The sequence below is a fragment of the Selaginella moellendorffii genome, unplaced genomic scaffold, assembly GCF_000143415.4.
Source record: "Selaginella moellendorffii unplaced genomic scaffold, v1.0 SELMOscaffold_75, whole genome shotgun sequence".
NCBI lineage: Eukaryota > Viridiplantae > Streptophyta > Lycopodiopsida > Selaginellales > Selaginellaceae > Selaginella > Selaginella moellendorffii.
In genome coordinates this window covers 379,225-394,836 of record NW_003314336.1, presented here as the reverse complement: position 1 = coordinate 394,836, position 15,612 = coordinate 379,225, and the positions used below count along the sequence as shown (strand labels likewise).

Sequence of the window (15,612 nt, the reverse complement as noted above, 5' to 3'; positions counted from 1 at the left end):
ATGCAAGCCTGCGCGTCGCCGCCGCCTATGCCACCGCCAGCGCTTACTCCACCCATCCCAAGCTGGGTCGCGAGTTTGAGCAACTGGAGATGGCAGTCGAGATCTTAGACAATGCTTCTGAAAAGACGTAAAATCTTTCTTGTTCTCATTTTCAGTCTTCAACACCTAAGAAAACACAAGTTTATATTTAATTTAAGAAAACTATTTTGTAATTGATTTTCTAGTTTTGTGGAGGCCAAAAAAACACTTTCATCATATTCCACAGCGAGTTTAAAGTCAGCATTTCATCAACCATGAACTACAGCATCGATATGTCTGATTATGATCACAGAGCGCCTTACCAGAATTGATATAGCCGCCCATCTCTGATCCAATCCTCCTCCAGGAAAAAGAATTAAAATGTGCAGGTCCTTTTTATCGCTAAAAGGAGCTTTTTGGAACGCCCAACTCTCTGCTTCCATCGACTCCTGAGAACATGATCAGCTGTAAGTTACGGCTCCCATCTTTCTTGTAGGTCTTGACAGGGTGCTGAGGAATTAGTACTAGGAGCTGGGAGTTCGAAAGAACTTTATAAATCTCCAGTGGTTTTTGTTGAACTCTTTACATTGACCGCAACGATTAGCAATTACTGTACAACGTGATTGAATTTGGACGCTTGATCCTTGTTCTCCTTTGTCCGCCGAGCAGTGAAGGAGCGAATGGTCTGCCATTTTTTGCATGGACTTTGTTGGAAGAGCGCAGACTTGATCGAAGGAATCAGATCCAAGCTAAGCCATCTCCAGAGTTGGCATGTTGAAACACTCTCCGTCATCTCTCTTGTCACCACCAAAAACTCACCTCCAGACCGCTCAAGCCCTGGATCTTTCCTTTCCCGTCGAGCAGCACGACCTTCCCAAACTCCTTTAGCAAGTAAACCAACAACGGATTCAGCTTCACCGCAGCAGCTTTCCTGTCCATGACTGTCTGGTTGTAGTTTCCACACTCTTATATTTTGGTCCTCAGCCTTGGAACTAAGCTGGAACACGTTGAGTTGCACGTCTTGCAATCCATATACTCTTCGTACATGCTCGCATGGGAAGATCGCGCAAGTAAGAGGAGTGTCCTCCCTCCTCTCTCTCCGGTAGTCACTCTGAAGAGTTCATGGCTGGCCAATCCCTTAGCTCGGAGCAGCAAGCTTGGAATTGGAGAGCGCAACGTAGGCGGCAGCCGCGGCCTGGGGGTGGCGGGAAATCAAGCTCGATGCCACGCAGGTACCGCGCAGCGTGTCGCCCTGCTGGCTGCACGCGCCCAGCACTGCCATCCACGCCTGCGCGTCGCCGCCGCCGCCGGCACCACTGCGCTGCACCAGGCGGTGCGCTTGTTCCACCCATCCCGCCCTGCCCAGCATGTCGACCACGCACCCCGTGTGCTCCTCCCGCGGCCACACGCCGTAGTCCGCCGCCATGGACGCGAAGCACGAGCAGCCGGCTTGGAGCATCCCGGCGTGGCTGCACGCCCCGAGGATGCTGATCAAGGTGACGTGATTCGGGCGGACGCCCTCGCGCTGCATCGCGTGGAACAGCCGGAACGCCTCCTCGGCGTGCCCGACCCCGGCGTAAGCCGCCACCATTGCGCTCCATGACATGATCGTCCGCCGCTGCGCGTCCATGGCTTCAAACACCTCGCGCGCCGCCGCCACCCTGCCGCTCTTGGCATACATGTTGACGGCCGCGTTGTCCAGCGCCGCCGAGCGCAGCTGGAGCTGGAGGCTCCAGCCGTGGACCTGACTCCCGCGCCGCGCGTCACCCGCGCCGGCGCACGCGTCCAGCACGCTGATGAGGGTGATGGCGTCGGGCTTGACGCCGTGCTGCTGCATGCCGCCAAACACCGCCAGCGCCAGGCGCGCGCGGCCGTGCTGCGCGTACGCCCCGATCATGGCGTTCCACGACACGACGTTGCGCTGCTCCATGCCGGCAAACACCGCCGCCGCCTCGTCGATGCTGCCGCAGCGGGCGTACATGCTGCACAGCGAGCAGCCGACCACGGCGTTGGTGCGCAGGGAGAGCGCCGGCGTGTCGCGTGACTGGAGGACAATCCTGCCGTGGATGCTCCGGCCGTGCTCCACCATCTCCGCCTTGTCGCAGGCGTTGAGGAAGTTGACGTAGGTGACCCTGTCGGGGTGGAAGCCGTGCTGCTCCATTTGCCGGAGGAGAACCACCGCCTCGTCCCCCCTGCCGGCGTTGGCGTAGCCAGCCATCATCACGTTCCAGGAGATCACGTCCCGCGCCGCCACCATGGAGGCGAAGATGGCGGCGGCGCGATCGACGTCGCCACGCTTGGCATGCATGTTGATGCACGCGTTCCTCACCGCCACCTCCTCCTCCACGCCACTCCCGGACAGGCCGGACTCGAGCCACTCCCCGATACCGCGCGACGCCGCCAGGCACGCATCCGACAGCAGGCACACCGCCGACGTCGCGTCCGGCTTGACGCCATGCAGCTGCATGACCTTGTAGAGATGCAGCGCCCGCCACGGCTGCGCGTTGAGAACGCACGCTCCCATCATCGCGTTCCACGGCACGACGTCGCCACCGCCACCCCGCACCGCCGCCATCTTGGCAAACATCCCCGCCGCGCCATCCACGTCCCCGCATTTACCCAGCAGGCTGATGAGCCCCGTCCCAATCGCGGCATCCCACTCCAGCCCCGTGTCCAGGATCTGCGCCACCATCTCCTTCGCCGCCACCGTCAGGACCGAGGACACTCCCGCTGGCTGCTGTGGCTGCTCGGACGCCATGCCGGGGGAGCCGAGCAGCGTAAGCTTGTTGTAGAGGCCACACAGGGATATGAAGGTGACTCGGTCCGGCGGCACGCCTTCTAGATGCATTTGCCGCAGAAGCTGCAAGCCCGCCATCGCCTCCTCCGCTTCAAATCCTCCTCCTCCTCCTTGGCCTTGGCTGCAGCGACGGGCATACGCAGTGATGAGACCGTTCCAAGTGACCGCATTGCGGATGCTACACCTGTGGAACATGCTCCAGGCGTCCTCCACGCTGCCGAGCTTGCCATACATGTAGACGAGCGCGTTGCACAGCATGGCGTCGCAAGCGGCGGCCAGCGGCGGCGTGGTGCACCACTCGTCAGCCTGCCGCAGCTGCGCCAGGCTGCTGCACGCGTTCACAACCGGCAGGAGCGTCACCGCGTTGGGCTGCACGCCGCCCTGCAGCATGGCGCGGAAGAGGTGCAGCAGCTGCGCGCCGTGGCCGTGCTGCGAGTAGCCGGACAGCATTGCGTTCCACGACACCTCGTTCCTCTCCGCCATGGAGTCGAAGACGAGGCGCGCGTCCTCGATGCTGCCGCACTTGGCGTACATGGTGATGAGCGACGTGCCGATCTGGACGCTGGGCTCCGTCCCAGCGGCGGCGCGGCGGCGGATCAAGTCGTGGACCGATCGCCCCTGATCCAGCAGTCCCGACTCGCCGCACGCTACCAGCGCCGCGCACAAGGTGGCGACGCCAACCTCTCGCTCCGGGGCGTCCAGTGCTGCCATCATCCTGTGGAAGAGCTCCAGGCCCCGATCGCTTCGACCATTGCGGGCGCAGGCACAGATGATCGCGTTCCACGCCAAGGCAGTGGGAGACTGGACTGCGTCAAACACCGCAAACGCCTCGTCCAGGCGCTGGCACCTCCCATACATGTTGACGAGAGCGGCCGTGACGGACGGATCGTCGCGGATGGCGGCGGCGTGGATGCAGCGATCGTGGATGGCTTTGCCTTGCTCCAGCGCCGCAAACTCGGCGCACAGGTTGACGACGGTGACAATGGTGACGGCGTTGGGAGCCACGCTCCACGTCTCGCCCCCGCCGCCGTCGTGCTCCGCCATGCTCCAGAAGAGATCCAGCGCCTCCTCCAGATGCCCGGACTGGGCATACCCCGCGATGAGCGCCGTCCACGTCACGACGTTCCTGGCGCGCGGCGCCATGGCGTCGAAGGTGGCGCGCGCCTCGCCCAGGCTGCTGCAGCGACAGTAGGCGGTGATGACGGCGGTGCAAACGATCACGTCGTCGAGGAATCCCCGCGCCGCGACGCTGGCGTGGATGATCCGCGCCTCCCTCGCGCTGCCGCAGGCATTGGCAACGCTGGTGAAGCTCACCCGGTCGGGCACCACGGAAGCCTCGAGCTGCATGGCGCGGAACACCGCCAGGGCGCCACGGCCATCACCGCCGGCGGCGTGGGCGGCGATGATGGTGTTCCACGACACGAGATTGGGGTGCTCCATGGACGCGAACACCGCCCTGGCCTCCTCCACGCGACCGCATTTGCCATACATGTTGATGAGATGGTTGAGCACGAGAGTGGAGGAGGATCCGGAGGAGCTGTGGCTGGAGAGGATGTGGGCGTGAATCCTCTGGCCCTGGGCCAGCGCCTTGAGCCGCGCACACGCTTGGAGCAGCCGGGCATACGTGCTCGCCTCCGCCGCAACGCCGCTCCTCTCCACGCACGCGACCATCCGTTCCACGCTCTCCTTGCTCAATGCCGATGGCCGATGCTTGCGCACCACCACCGCTGGGATCGCCGCCGCGTGCATCCATCGCCGCTGCTGGCGATCGCGCGGGAGGCGATTGACAAGCATTCATGGTTTTCTTAGGTCTAGGGTTTATTGGCTTTTGAGCGATGATCGAGGTGGAGCTGGAGCGCCTCGCCCTGTCCAGCGCCGCCGCGCCGCGCAAAAAGCAGGAGCAGCAGCAGCAGCACAGCAAGAGGAAGAAGAAGAAGGGCAAGAAGAAGAAGAAGCAATCGGGCGGGCGGCAGCAACCTCAACGGGGTGATTCTCGCAATCCTTTGTCTCGCGCCTTCCGCGCCTCGGCCGACGATGGCATCGCGGGGTTTGTGAGGAAGGCATGCGAGGCTCTGGCGGAGAGGAAGCGGCGGATCTTCATGTGGGAGGCGACGCTGCTCCTGGGGACGCATTTCATGAAGCAGGCTTTGCAACAAGCGACTGGCATCGCGGAAACTGCTGATGCGAGGGAGGTGTTCTGGTCCATCGTCCAAGCCAAGGCTGGGATAGAGCAGTACAGAGAGATTGTGGCTAGAGCCGCGGGGAAGAGGCAACCGAGACCCGCTCTTCCGCCGCCTCCCGACACCGCCAGTGGCAGCAGCTCTCCCACCGCCGCCGCCGCCGCCGCCGCCGCCACCCTCGCTCCTCCTCCCACTTTGGATCTCAATAGCAGCAACAAGCGGTCGCTGGAGGTGGTGATCAGGGATCTGGACGAACACGACGCGGAGACACAGAGGTTGGAGGAGGAACAGGAGAGGAAGCGGCTCAAGATGCAAGAAACCATCCAGGAGCTCAGTGTGCGCTTTGAGGAGGCCGTGAATTTTGCTACTCCAGTCTAGCTAGATTACAGTATAGCTCTCGTCACGTCGAGATAAACGCATGCAACAGAGCAACACTCTCGCTCTTGTGTTCCCTGTTCTTGCAAGAAACGCGCGTCCCTTTATTCTCTTGCTATACGCTGTTTAGCTTTCCAGCCGGTATGGCTGCTTAGCTTCCCACCTTGTAGCCTGCCAAGAAAGAAACGGGTATGTATGATCGAAGTGAGTAGACGAAAAACGTACCAGCGCAGCGGAAGTTCTTGGGGATGTTGTTCTTGAAGCCGCAGCGCTTGGGCACGGTGAGAGCGTTGGGCATGTTACGGATGACTCCGGCGTTTTTGGCTGCCACCAGCGTGCTGCACAGGCAGTTTACATCGTTCTTGAAGTGGGAGACGGCAGTGCAGCACGAGCTGCCCGGGTAGCCAGCGCTGCTGCTCACCGCATTCAGGCAGCCAGCCAGCTGAATGTAATTGTTGCTGCAAGCAGCCTCGGCATAACACGCGAGCACCAGCACCAGCATTGCCATCGCTACCACTGCTTTGGCCATGACGAGGATCGAGCAAGCTGCGTTACAAACCAAATGCTCCAAGAAGAAAAACTTTAGAACGAAACTGACTAGAGCTATCTCCGTTTAAATACAACTCACGGATCCATTGATTGAGTGTTGAAACAAACCGAAGAGCACAGCCGGCGCCTGCTGATTGCACATCCTTCCTGGCGGTGGCGATGGTTTCTGTGCTTCATAAATGGGCCTCGGGACGATTTAACAGCTTCCTCACCAAACAACGTACGTCACTCTGGATGCGTGGAAACTGGTGCTGTTTGAGCACCATCACTTGTGAACAATCCGGAATGACTCTATCGCCTGCAGCAGTAACAAGCACGAGTCAAGCGGCAACGAAAAAAATGACGAAACTTGTACCTCTTGCAATGCTTTCCTGTCCCTGTCTCCATCAGCCTCCCAGTACTGCAAACTCACGTAAAGTTTGTTTGAGAGCTCGGCATTTCCAAAAGCAGTACAAGCACCTGGCCGGTTGCCGTGTAGAGCTGCTTGTAAAACTGTGTCTCGCCAACACCGGCCACCGAGAAGAAATGGCGCTGGGCTTCCCCGGGCGTCTGGACGGTGTAGTCGAGATAATACATGCCGTTTCTCGACACAGCATTCACCAGCCGAGCCGCTGTTCCAGGCGGCCGCTTGTAGCTTCTATCCATGCTGCCAACCTGCGTGAATCCTCAAGAAAAACTCTCTCTGGCTGTGCGCACGTCAACTCACCACGCTCGCGGCGAACGAGTCCACGGATCCCAGTGAGCCGATCCCGGTGAAATCGGCACCCAGGTTCGTGATGATCACGTTCACTGCTTGAGCGACGATAGCGAGTGAGATCCAGAGATGAAAACTCTCGTCGTTATACCGTTTGGGAAAGTAGCCTTGGATGGATGGAATGCCACCACTCTTCTGGATCCGACTTTCCCCTCGCCTTTTATCCAGTCTGCATTCACGCTGAGACGATTAGAGAAGAACTTGCAAAACAAGGTAGCACCTTTGGGTACAGTGAGGGAGAACTTGTCTTGTTCCTCGTATACTTGATATTCATCTGAGGCTCCTGTCTTGCATCAAAGTTTAACGAACGATTGACAAGTACAATACCAGCAGCAAACACAGGCGTCGCCGGCATCGCCAACAGAGGCACCAGCAATAAGAGATTTCTCTTGCTCAGCCTGGAAAGCACGAAAAAACAGTAGTCGCAAAGAGAGCACCAATACCCCTTACGGTGGACAGGCAGCAGTAGCAGGAGCATTGAATGGCGGTCGACTTGAACTGGCTACACGGCAGCCGCAGTGAAGAAACGAGACATATCGTTACTGCCAGAATGAAATAATCACCTGGAACTGCTGGACGAACATAGCAGTTTGTATGCACACTTGCCATGACGCCACACTTCCCTGGCTGCCCCTATCTATTCTACTCTTGCAACCTGTGGCGAGAAACCAAACCTGAAGGACTTAGTGGCAAACACGATCTTTTCGCTTGTATAATAAATAAGAATAGTGAGCTCCATCCATCGATAGATCCGATCAATCTTCATCGCTGTCACTAACTACTGCTCTCCGCCTGTGCGTTTGCTGCTTTCTGGGAGGCGAATTTTGCTGCTGCTGCAGCTGTTCCCTGTCCCTGTCTTTCCTCTTGCGGCGGCTATCCCTTGCCTCCACTTCCTCCTCTTCTTCCTCCCCCTCGTCATCTTCCTGCTCTTCCTCACCTTCATCACCTCGCGCACCTCTATTGCGGTCGCTCTCGTCTGAATCCTCGTCTTCCAAAATATCCCTCCTGCTCCGCGAAGAAGGGCGTCGCTCCATTGCCTTTGGTGGTTGCTGCATGCGAAGAAACAGCCAGATATTAAGTATGCGGCTCTCGATGAGCTTACTTACCCGCTTAACCTGGTTGATTCGTCTCTCCGCCCTGCTTTCGGCATCAAGCTGGTCTTGGTACCGTCGGTTGCTACGCCCCTCGTCGTCATAATCTTCATCCTCCTGAAAAACGATTACCATAAGCCATTGCCAAAGAAAGTAAGGAAGTAAAACAGAGTTGACGAACCTCTTCAAGCGCCCCTTCAAGGTATCCAGGAGAAAGCTGAGGTTCTCTCTCCCGTGTAGGGGGGTATTTACGCATCGTCTTCTCCTGCTTTTTTTGGAGATCTTCTTTGCTTTTAATCCTCTGTTCTGCTGCCTGGGAGATTCAAAACGGCGTCAGAACTAAGTAACAAGCACAAGTACAACCTTCTCTTTTTGTTCTTTGTCCTTCTCGGGATCGAAGTCCGTGATCACATTCTTCACTTTGAACACCTTCTTGTGCGTAGAATCCACGAGAGCAGTTAAGAGACGGTGCGACTTCGATCTCAACGACGAAGGCATGAATCTCATCTTACGTGCCAGCCTCCCTTGGGCTTGTAATAATCCCTACAAGAGAGAAGTTGAATATAATCAAACCGAACTGCGAAAAGTAAGAAAGTGTTCGAACCTTGGGCTGACGGATAAACAAGTGTGATTCGTCTTGTTGCCCATCTTGAACAGCAAGATCCAGAACTTCATTGCCGAGAAGAAGTTGCATGCTACCATCGGACCACTTCACAAACCGGGCGTTGCTCTCGGCCTACACACGTATAAGTAAATATCCGTTCATCACAAAAGCGTACCGAGCGCGAGCCATCCCGATTCCTGACGTATCTCCAGCGCACCACGTTCTCCTCTATACGTATACGGCGTCGGCCAGTTTCATCAACAAATCCATCCTCTTCGACGTATGTCTTTGGATCAAAAGGCCTTTGCTCTATATCCATAATGTTGGAGATCCTGACGAGATTCATCTGAAAGCAAAGGCCCGTAAGCTCACGAGATAATGAAAAAGAAACAAGTGCCAAACTACTTGCGTTGTGAGCCTGAGTTGGAGGTTGCCTGAGTGGAACTTCTACTGTAAGAGGTTCACCCTTGGGTTTCTTGATTTCTGCGCGCTCTTCATCAGAGTAATACTGCTCCTCGTCATCCTCTGCACCCCGCTTACTATCTTTGTGGTAGCTTCCCTCCAAGTCCGAGCCCTCCCCCTGCTTCACACTATCAATGACTGACTTGGATGACACGAACAAGCAGCTTCGTCCACCCTACCTCTGGACTCGATGGCTTGCGAGGGCCGTCAACTCCTCCTTCCTCCTGATCGTCGTCATCAGAATCACCCAATGCTGCACGAATTCTAGCACCACGCTGCTCCTCCACCTCCTCGCTGCGATTTTTCCCGTGAGAAGCGAGGCCAGAAAACAAGCCAACAGCATACCTGCGAGTTGCTTCCCTTTCCTGGACTTGTCCATCGTTCTCAGAGCCGCTGGCGGCGCTCCCTTCTTCACCACCTCCGTCATCACTGCTCCTCCTGGACACTCTCTCATGCTCGCTCTCCTCCTTGTCGCCCTCACTGGCTTCCCGCTCGCCCTCGCTCTCTTCCCTGTCGCCACCGCTCTCGGCACCACCGCCCTCTGCCTCGCCTTCGCCTTCGCCCTCCTCCTCCTAGAGCACCAGCGGCAGATCTTTCAGTCCAATGTTGGCAGCGATCGATCCAACTTACAGAGTAGGAGGCAGCGGCATCGGCGTCGTCATCCGACTCCTCCCCGAAGAGCGACTCCATGAGATTCTCGCGCTTCTCCTCCCCCATTTTGCGAAACACCCCCAAGAACCCTAATTACCTGGACCTAGGTTTTAGCTGTCAAGGTTAACTGTTCGTCTCCTCGTCGCACTGCCATGGCGGCGGATGTGACTGGCGGGGTCGGTGGCGGCGGCGGCGGCGTCGGCGTCGGGAAAGCCAGAGAAGCGCGCCGCGCTTGGATGCGCCACTGTTGTTGAGGTGATCGAGCAGCATGCAAGTTGCGGGCGTGCGGTAGGTTTCTAAGCTTAGCTAAATCGCGCAAACTTGTTGAGCTGGATGGATTGCCTGCCAGAATGTCGGGGCGAGGCTGTCCCTATTTCGATCCTGACTACGATACTCTCATTTCCAGGCTCAACGCTCCCAGGTGCGTGGTTCTTCCATTTTCTATCCCGCCCTTGTTTCATTTCGCTTCTTTTCTCCTCAGCGTTGTCATCGACAACTCGAGCTGCGATGATGCAACGCTTGTCAAGGTAGCTATCACTGGTGTTGTTTGTTCTCCCCTGCATTTTCCCAGAGTTTGCGGTGGTTTTGCAGGTTGACAGTGCCAACAAGCACGGGATTCTACTGGAAGTTGTGCAAGTGCTCACGGACTTGGATCTCACCATTTCAAAGGCGTACATCTCGTCGGATGGTGGCTGGTTCATGGATGGTAAGGTTTCTCGTCTCCGCGGCTTTTTTTGTTGATGGTTCGCTGCAGTTTTCCATGTCACCGATAAGCTGGGACACAAGCTCAGGGACCAGGGCATAATCGACTACATACAGCAGGTTGGTCTGGCGTTTTCCTTCTTGCAACTTTTCTGTGAAACCAAAACCATGCTTCGCAGTCCCTTGGAGATGCACAGGCAACGACGAGTCAGGTGAAGACTTCCCTTGCACCGACTGTTGGGACGCAGTCCAGTGGCGGGCACACGGCAATTGAGCTCTCTGGAAGAGATCGGCCGGGTCTCTTGTCAGAGATATCGGGGGTTCTAACGGGCATGACGTGCAATGTAGTGGCAGCCGAAGTGTGGACACACAACAAGCGTGTTGCCTGCGTCGTTTACGTGACCGACGAGGCGACAGGCTGCCCGATAAAAGACCCCGAGAAGCTGGCCAGAATGAAAGAGCGGCTCTCGCAGGTGTTGAGAGGGGACGATGAGAACAGGCTTGCAACGACCGATTTCTCGTCGGGCCTGACGCACACAGAGAGACGATTGCACCAGATGATGCTGGCCGACCGCGACTACGATGTTCCCAGCAGCACAAGCAGCATCAACGCGGTCCTGGATGCCAGGATCAGGCCCGTCATAAGCTTGCGGAACTGCCTCGAGAAGGGCTACTCGGTCGTGAGCGTCCAGTGCAAGGACCGTCCCAAGCTGCTCTTTGACACAGTGTGCACGCTGACAGACATGGAGTATGTGGTATTTCACGCGTCAGCTAGAGCAGACGGCCCATACGCATACCAGGTTTGCCAGTTTTTTTTTTTCTCTCTCTCTCTCTCTTTTCTCGCTCATCCGGTTCGTCCGTGGCAGGAGTACTACATCAGACACATGGATGGCTGCACGCTGGATCTGGATGCCGAGCAGGAGCGCGTGGTAAAGTGCTTGGAGGCAGCAATCGAGCGGCGAGTGTCCGAGGTACTTTTTAAAAATCTCCTCTCGCTTTGCAGTAACGCTAGCTGCTCCAGGGGCTGCGACTGGAGCTGTGTACCCGAGACCGGGTTGGTCTGCTGTCGGACGTAACCAGGGTGTTCAGGGAGAAGGGGCTGTCGGTGACAAGGGCCGATGTGTCCACCCGGGGCGACAGGGCTGTCAATGTGTTTTACGTGACGGACACATCGGGCAAGGCGGTGAGCATGAAGGTGGTGGAGGCGCTGCGGCTGGAGATTGGGCAGGCAATCCTGGAGGTGAAGGAGGAAGTCAAGGAGGGAAGAGGAGAGGGAGCGGCGGAGGTGGCGGCGGAGGTGGCGGCGGCGGGGGGCATGAGCCGGTCGCGCTTCTCGTTTGGGAACCTGTCGGAGCGATTCTTTCACGGCCTGGGCCTCGTCAAGTCGTACTCTTGAGAGAGCAAGTTTAAAGCGGTGGTGGAGCGCGCATTTGTTTGTGTAAATATCTTCTTCTCGTGTCAATACAAAACACCATGGGCGTCGTGTATGAGGGAACCGACCTAGGCCTGGTGTGATGGAGGGTCTTGTGCATGGCGGCGGTGGCGGCGCTTGGTCCTGTGCTGGCGCCGCGGCGGTGGCGATGCAGCGGCGGGGGCGGCAGCAGCCGGTGCGATTGAGGGCCAGCGCCAGCAGCAGCAGCAGGAGTGGCGATCCATTGGAGCGACTGGCGGAGGAGGCCCGGCAAAAGGTGGGAGGAGCGGCGCGGACGGTGTCGGACACGGCGCAGCAGCTCTTGAGGGATGCCAGGCGGCGGGCGCAGGAATTCCAGGAGGAGCAGCATGTCCGCCAGCGTGTGCGGCAATTCACTCGGAGTGCCAACCAGAGAATGGAGGACATGGGGTTTGAGGTGAGGAGAAATGCCAACGAGTGGAATCGCAAGTACCGCTTCACGCACAGGGGGGCCGAGTTTGTCGACTACGTCAAGGACCAGCTCCACGCCGCGGACTCGCGCCTCAGGATCAGGCAACGAGCGCGAATGTTTGGCGTTGATGCGCGGATGAAATGGCCCACTGTAAGCTCTCAGCTCCTCCATCTCCATCCATCCTCTTTTGATTCAATTCCTGCCTTGCAGTACAGGAGACGGGTTTCACAGTTCCTCGACACTCCTCTGGGCAAGTTAGTGAGCGTAAGTCCTACTTCTCGTCTTGTTCTTCACCATCTCATCACTCTCTCGTTTCGACCAGACGATCATGTTTGCGTGGCTCGTTCTCTCGGGCTGGATATTCAAAGTCTTCGTTATCTCTATGTGGGTTCTCCCCATAGCAGCGCCTTTGCTCATCGGAACCATTGCAAGGAACACCATTGTCGAGGTACACGACTGAATGGGAGAGTTTTCCCCTTGTGCTAAAAGCAAGCTTTGTCGGCAGGGAGCTTGTCCCAACTGCAAGACGCAGTTTATTGGCAGCCGAGGTCAAGTAATCGTGTGCCGGGGTTGCAGGAACGTCGTGTGGCAACCACGAGATGACTTCTCCTCTTCCAAGGGGACCGGGGACCCGGATATAATAGACATCGATGTCGAAAACACCTGAGGCTCCCTGTGCGCGAATAAGGACGAACATGTTGCGGTGCTTTCTCGCGTCGTTCAAGCCTTGTAAATGACGAACCAGTTTACAAAATTCTTGTCACTTCTCGTTGGCACAACCAAAAGAGCTGTTTACTTTGATGTATGTATATGCCACTCTTATTCACTGTGTTGTGACGCTTTTTGCCAGGTTGCGTGGTTGATCCACGTTGTAACCCCGCAACACGGTCAGGTGGTAGGCAAGGAGCTACAAGAGATTTCCAATGTCAGCCTTGGGATTATAATGCGGAAGGAGACGTTACCTGAAGCGGCACAATGTTGATAACAGGTTGTAGGCAGTCTTCAACTCGGGGAACTTCGATGACTCGAGACACGCCGTAGGGGCAGACCGCTTCCGCATCGCCCTTTGTGCATATGACGATCAGTCGGCCTTTTCTGGCTCGAAGCTGTTGGATAACAGACTGCTGCTTACTGTCAGGGATCAAGGCATAACTTCGTGAGTAAGTAAGCAGAAGAAAGCAGGGGCGGAGCGCTTGCCTGAAAGTCGCATCTCGCGTTGCAATGACTATTATCGGCAGTGTCTCATCGACTAACGCAAGCGGGCCGTGCTTCATTTCCCCTGCTAGAATCCCTTCGCTGTGCATCAGAGCAACTTCCTTGACTTTCAAGGCGCCCTCCAAAGCAGTAGCGTAGTTGTAACCTCGCCCAAATATTAACAACGACTGCTCTTCGGTGAGTAGCTTGGCCAGCTCCTTCATGTCTTTGTCTAGTTTTAACACCTCCTTGACTTTATCTGCGAAAAGAAAAATGTTATCCTGTAGAGATGATGGTGCACAAGTGTGTCTTACTTGGAAGGTCAAAAAGTCCGTCCACAATTTCTTCTCTTCTGTTCCGGCTGGACATTGAATCGTCCCCAAGCGCCAGAGCCAACATAGTCATAACTGCTATTTGGCTTGTATACGCCTGGCGCAGCAAGAGCCCGTTAGAATCGCAAGGCAGAGATAAAGAGCGAACGAACCTTAGTACTCGCCACTCCAATCTCACATCCGGCATTTATGTGCACTCCACAATGGGTGCCACGAGCAATAGCACTACCCACAGTGTTGGTTATACCGACGCAAAGAGCTCCATGGGAATTGGCATACTCGAGAGCCTGTAGAGTGTCAGCAGTCTCTCCGGATTGACTGACGAAAACAGCAGTGTCTTCCCTGTATATTGGGCCTTGTCGATCGAGCAGATCGCTTGCCAGTTCCATTGTGACCGGAACACCTGCATTACAGACATTAGATTGGACGACAATGGTAATAAGTAAGGGCTCTACCGGAAAGCTCCTCAATGATCGGCCTTGCTGCCAGTGCAGCATTGTAACTGGTGCCGCAGCCGATAAAAATGATTCGCCGACTTCGCCTCATTGTCCTCAGATGATCTTTGAGACCTCCTAGAACAACACTCTTCAGCTTGGATTCACCCCCACGAATGAGGCGGCCGCGCATGGTTGTCGTCAGCGATTCTGGCTGCTCAAAAATCTCCTTTTCCATGTAGTGCTCGTAGTTGCCTTTCTTGATCTGTTCAACTTCAAGTTCAAGAAGAGAAAGGGCTCGCTGAACCGATGCTGGCCTCGATAGACCCCCAGGCTTTCTTGCTTTGTCCGAATCGAACTTGAAAATGGAGATGTTTCCATCCTAGAATCAGCTAAACAAGGTGAGGATATTTAAGGAAGTGAGAAAGAAGCATCACAAAACCTTGATATGGACGACTTCGTTGTCCTCAATGACCATGACCCGCTTTGTATGCTCAACCACGGCTGCCGCATCACTTGCTAGGAAGATCTCTTTGGGCTTCTTGATCCCGTTTGCCGTGGTGAGATCGGCTTCGAAAGCATCGGCTTTGGCATACTCCTCGCCGGTATCCTGGCAGTAGACAACAGATTCAACGATAGTAAGAGCGTTGAGTAGTAATGCCGACCAACCTTGACTCCTAGGAGCAGCGGGCTACCTCTTTTGCACGACACGAGCTCATTGGGATAGTGAGGACTCTTAAAGATGAGTGCATACGCTCCCTCGAGCTGCCTCATAACTTCCATCACTACTTGCGTGAACGAGACATCCGCGGCTTCTGCAAAAAAGTTAAAGAGAGGACGCATTAAATGGGAGACTAGTCCCAGATGCTTACCCTCGGACAACCTGTCGTGCACGAACTTGGCAAGCTTGGGAATGACCTCGGTATCAGTCTCGGACTCGAATTCAAAGCCGTGGCGCAGCAGCGTTTCTTTCAGCACCTGAAAATGGAGGAGGTTAGGGAGAGAACCACATGAGAAAGGCAGAGAGACCATATAGTTGGTGATAATGCCGTTGTGAACGACGAGGAAGTCATTCCCAGCTCCAGATGACTGGGGATGGCTGTTGCGCGGCGAGGGAAGGCCGTGAGTTGCCCACCTTGTGTGCGCAATCCCGGCATGGTTGCTGAAGCACAGCTCCAAGTCCAGCTCGCTCTGGTAAGCCTCTGGAGCCGGGCACCACCGTTAGCAAAAATGCCCAAGGACGAGAGCGAGAGGGAAGAGCTCACTCACTCACTCACCTTGGTAGACATTGGTGACGAGCTTCTCGATCTTCCCTTCCTCGCGGAAGACGAGCGGGGGAGGGGTGCGCAGCGAGAGCGACTTGGAAGTGGGAGGCCTGTGATCGGAATCGATGGAGATGCCAGATGAATCATATCCCCTGTATTCCAGCCGCCTGAGCCCGTTGAAGAGGAGCTCGAGGATGAATCGCCTCTCCCGCGGCACATCGAAGTTGAGGTAGGCGAAGATCCCGCACATCGTATCCTGCTCGCGATGGATCGATCGATTGCCCTAACCCTAGCATAGTCCCATGTGTTTTTTAGGTGCCAGAACGAGTCATTGTAGACGGC

The 15,612-nt window shown here is 56.2% G+C and overlaps 7 protein-coding genes across 12 annotated transcripts; 2 read left to right on the top strand and 5 right to left on the bottom strand.

Annotated features, from left to right (window-relative positions):
- Nucleotides 1–247: 247 nt before the first annotated feature.
- On the bottom strand, nt 248–4,609 carry LOC9660403 (pentatricopeptide repeat-containing protein At2g39620). Its single transcript, XM_024660540.1, has one exon. The coding sequence runs from the start codon at nt 4,607–4,609 to the stop codon at nt 1,157–1,159; it is 3,453 nt and encodes a 1,150-aa protein (XP_024516308.1). The 3' UTR covers nt 248–1,156.
- Nucleotides 4,610–5,337: 728 nt separating this feature from the next.
- LOC9660402 lies at nt 5,338–6,129 on the bottom strand. Its single transcript, XM_002986601.2, has 2 exons — nt 5,596–6,129; nt 5,338–5,541 (listed from the first exon to the last, which is right to left on the bottom strand). The coding sequence occupies exons 1-2, from the start codon at nt 5,897–5,899 to the stop codon at nt 5,522–5,524; spliced, it is 324 nt and encodes a 107-aa protein (XP_002986647.1). The 5' UTR covers nt 5,900–6,129; the 3' UTR covers nt 5,338–5,521.
- Nucleotides 5,983–7,337, bottom strand: LOC112341082 (psbP domain-containing protein 3, chloroplastic-like). 4 transcript variants are annotated; one of them, XM_024660562.1, is made up of 9 exons: nt 7,237–7,313; nt 7,124–7,175; nt 7,001–7,071; nt 6,894–6,947; nt 6,765–6,842; nt 6,626–6,708; nt 6,379–6,573; nt 6,275–6,319; nt 5,983–6,217 (listed from the first exon to the last, which is right to left on the bottom strand). In XM_024660562.1, the coding sequence occupies exons 1-9, from the start codon at nt 7,280–7,282 to the stop codon at nt 6,185–6,187; spliced, it is 657 nt and encodes a 218-aa protein (XP_024516330.1). In that variant the 5' UTR covers nt 7,283–7,313; the 3' UTR covers nt 5,983–6,184. The 4 variants fall into 4 exon arrangements, with proteins under 4 accessions (XP_024516330.1, XP_024516329.1, XP_024516327.1 ...); XM_024660561.1 differs by having other exon boundaries at nt 6,894–6,956; nt 7,237–7,298; XM_024660559.1 differs by having other exon boundaries at nt 6,894–6,956; nt 7,001–7,175; nt 7,237–7,337.
- Nucleotides 7,338–7,356: 19 nt separating this feature from the next.
- Nucleotides 7,357–9,608, bottom strand: LOC9662549 (protein LEO1 homolog). Its single transcript, XM_024660557.1, has 10 exons — nt 9,461–9,608; nt 9,176–9,402; nt 9,010–9,124; nt 8,778–8,948; nt 8,544–8,714; nt 8,369–8,500; nt 8,128–8,307; nt 7,946–8,077; nt 7,780–7,881; nt 7,357–7,722 (listed from the first exon to the last, which is right to left on the bottom strand). Exons 1-10 carry the CDS (start codon nt 9,545–9,547, stop codon nt 7,429–7,431), a joined length of 1,611 nt encoding a protein of 536 aa, XP_024516325.1. The 5' UTR covers nt 9,548–9,608; the 3' UTR covers nt 7,357–7,428.
- Nucleotides 9,609–9,649: 41 nt separating this feature from the next.
- Nucleotides 9,650–11,668, top strand: LOC9662548 (ACT domain-containing protein ACR3). Of its 2 annotated transcripts, XM_002986657.2 has the most exons (8): nt 9,650–9,769; nt 9,831–9,902; nt 9,963–10,008; nt 10,073–10,187; nt 10,236–10,303; nt 10,363–10,983; nt 11,050–11,154; nt 11,205–11,668. In XM_002986657.2, exons 1-8 carry the CDS (start codon nt 9,750–9,752, stop codon nt 11,577–11,579), a joined length of 1,422 nt encoding a protein of 473 aa, XP_002986703.2. In that variant the 5' UTR covers nt 9,650–9,749; the 3' UTR covers nt 11,580–11,668. The 2 variants fall into 2 exon arrangements, with proteins under 2 accessions (XP_002986703.2, XP_024516326.1); XM_024660558.1 differs by lacking the exons at nt 9,650–9,769; nt 9,831–9,902 and having other exon boundaries at nt 9,965–10,008; nt 10,053–10,187.
- Nucleotides 11,610–12,869, top strand: LOC9659887. Its single transcript, XM_002986656.2, has 4 exons — nt 11,610–12,195; nt 12,256–12,309; nt 12,368–12,493; nt 12,551–12,869. The coding sequence occupies exons 1-4, from the start codon at nt 11,698–11,700 to the stop codon at nt 12,710–12,712; spliced, it is 840 nt and encodes a 279-aa protein (XP_002986702.2). The 5' UTR covers nt 11,610–11,697; the 3' UTR covers nt 12,713–12,869.
- On the bottom strand, nt 12,730–15,543 carry LOC9662547 (glutamine--fructose-6-phosphate aminotransferase [isomerizing] 2). Of its 2 annotated transcripts, XM_024660556.1 has the most exons (11): nt 15,283–15,543; nt 15,035–15,207; nt 14,878–14,983; nt 14,675–14,820; nt 14,448–14,615; nt 14,027–14,387; nt 13,724–13,974; nt 13,554–13,668; nt 13,243–13,498; nt 13,008–13,176; nt 12,730–12,952 (listed from the first exon to the last, which is right to left on the bottom strand). In XM_024660556.1, the coding sequence occupies exons 1-11, from the start codon at nt 15,518–15,520 to the stop codon at nt 12,869–12,871; spliced, it is 2,067 nt and encodes a 688-aa protein (XP_024516324.1). In that variant the 5' UTR covers nt 15,521–15,543; the 3' UTR covers nt 12,730–12,868. The 2 variants fall into 2 exon arrangements, with proteins under 2 accessions (XP_024516324.1, XP_024516322.1); XM_024660554.1 differs by having other exon boundaries at nt 12,791–12,952; nt 14,675–14,983.
- Nucleotides 15,544–15,612: the final 69 nt, after the last annotated feature.

Excerpts from the sequence above, each read along its gene's own strand:
- LOC9662548 (XM_002986657.2), top strand. The coding sequence starts at position 9,750 with ATGCAAGTTGCGGGCGTGCG. Across the intron at positions 9,903-9,962 it reads TCCAGGCTCAACGCTCCCAG|CGTTGTCATCGACAACTCGA; the intron begins GTGCGTGGTTCT and ends TTTTCTCCTCAG. Across the intron at positions 10,984-11,049 it reads ACGGCCCATACGCATACCAG|GAGTACTACATCAGACACAT; the intron begins GTTTGCCAGTTT and ends CGTCCGTGGCAG.
- LOC9660402 (XM_002986601.2), bottom strand. The coding sequence starts at position 5,899 with ATGGCCAAAGCAGTGGTAGCGATGGCAATGCTGGTGCTGGTGCTCGCG. Across the intron at positions 5,542-5,595 it reads CAAGAACTTCCGCTGCGCTG|GCTACAAGGTGGGAAGCTAA; the intron begins GTACGTTTTTCG and ends CTTTCTTGGCAG.
- LOC9660403 (XM_024660540.1), bottom strand. The coding sequence starts at position 4,609 with ATGCTTGTCAATCGCCTCCCGCGCGATCGCCAGCAGCGGCGATGGATG.
- LOC112341082 (XM_024660559.1), bottom strand. The coding sequence starts at position 7,257 with ATGTTCGTCCAGCAGTTCCAG. Across the intron at positions 6,709-6,764 it reads CAAGGCTACTTTCCCAAACG|TGAACGTGATCATCACGAAC; the intron begins GTATAACGACGA and ends TCGCTCAAGCAG. Across the intron at positions 6,320-6,378 it reads TCTACACGGCAACCGGCCAG|TACTGGGAGGCTGATGGAGA; the intron begins GTGCTTGTACTG and ends GTGAGTTTGCAG.
- LOC9662549 (XM_024660557.1), bottom strand. The coding sequence starts at position 9,547 with ATGGGGGAGGAGAAGCGCGAGAATCTCATGGAGTCGCTCTTCGGGGAG. Across the intron at positions 8,715-8,777 it reads CTCCAACTCAGGCTCACAAC|ATGAATCTCGTCAGGATCTC; the intron begins GCAAGTAGTTTG and ends CTTTGCTTTCAG. Across the intron at positions 7,723-7,779 it reads GAATCAACCAGGTTAAGCGG|CAACCACCAAAGGCAATGGA; the intron begins GTAAGTAAGCTC and ends CTTCGCATGCAG.
- LOC9659887 (XM_002986656.2), top strand. The coding sequence starts at position 11,698 with ATGGAGGGTCTTGTGCATGGCGGCGGTGGCGGCGCTTGGTCCTGTGCT. Across the intron at positions 12,310-12,367 it reads CTCTGGGCAAGTTAGTGAGC|ACGATCATGTTTGCGTGGCT; the intron begins GTAAGTCCTACT and ends CGTTTCGACCAG. Across the intron at positions 12,494-12,550 it reads CAAGGAACACCATTGTCGAG|GGAGCTTGTCCCAACTGCAA; the intron begins GTACACGACTGA and ends CTTTGTCGGCAG.
- LOC9662547 (XM_024660554.1), bottom strand. The coding sequence starts at position 15,520 with ATGTGCGGGATCTTCGCCTACCTCAACTTCGATGTGCCGCGGGAGAGG. Across the intron at positions 13,975-14,026 it reads GATCATTGAGGAGCTTTCCG|GTGTTCCGGTCACAATGGAA; the intron begins GTAGAGCCCTTA and ends TCTGTAATGCAG. Across the intron at positions 13,669-13,723 it reads TTGGAGTGGCGAGTACTAAG|GCGTATACAAGCCAAATAGC; the intron begins GTTCGTTCGCTC and ends TTGCTGCGCCAG.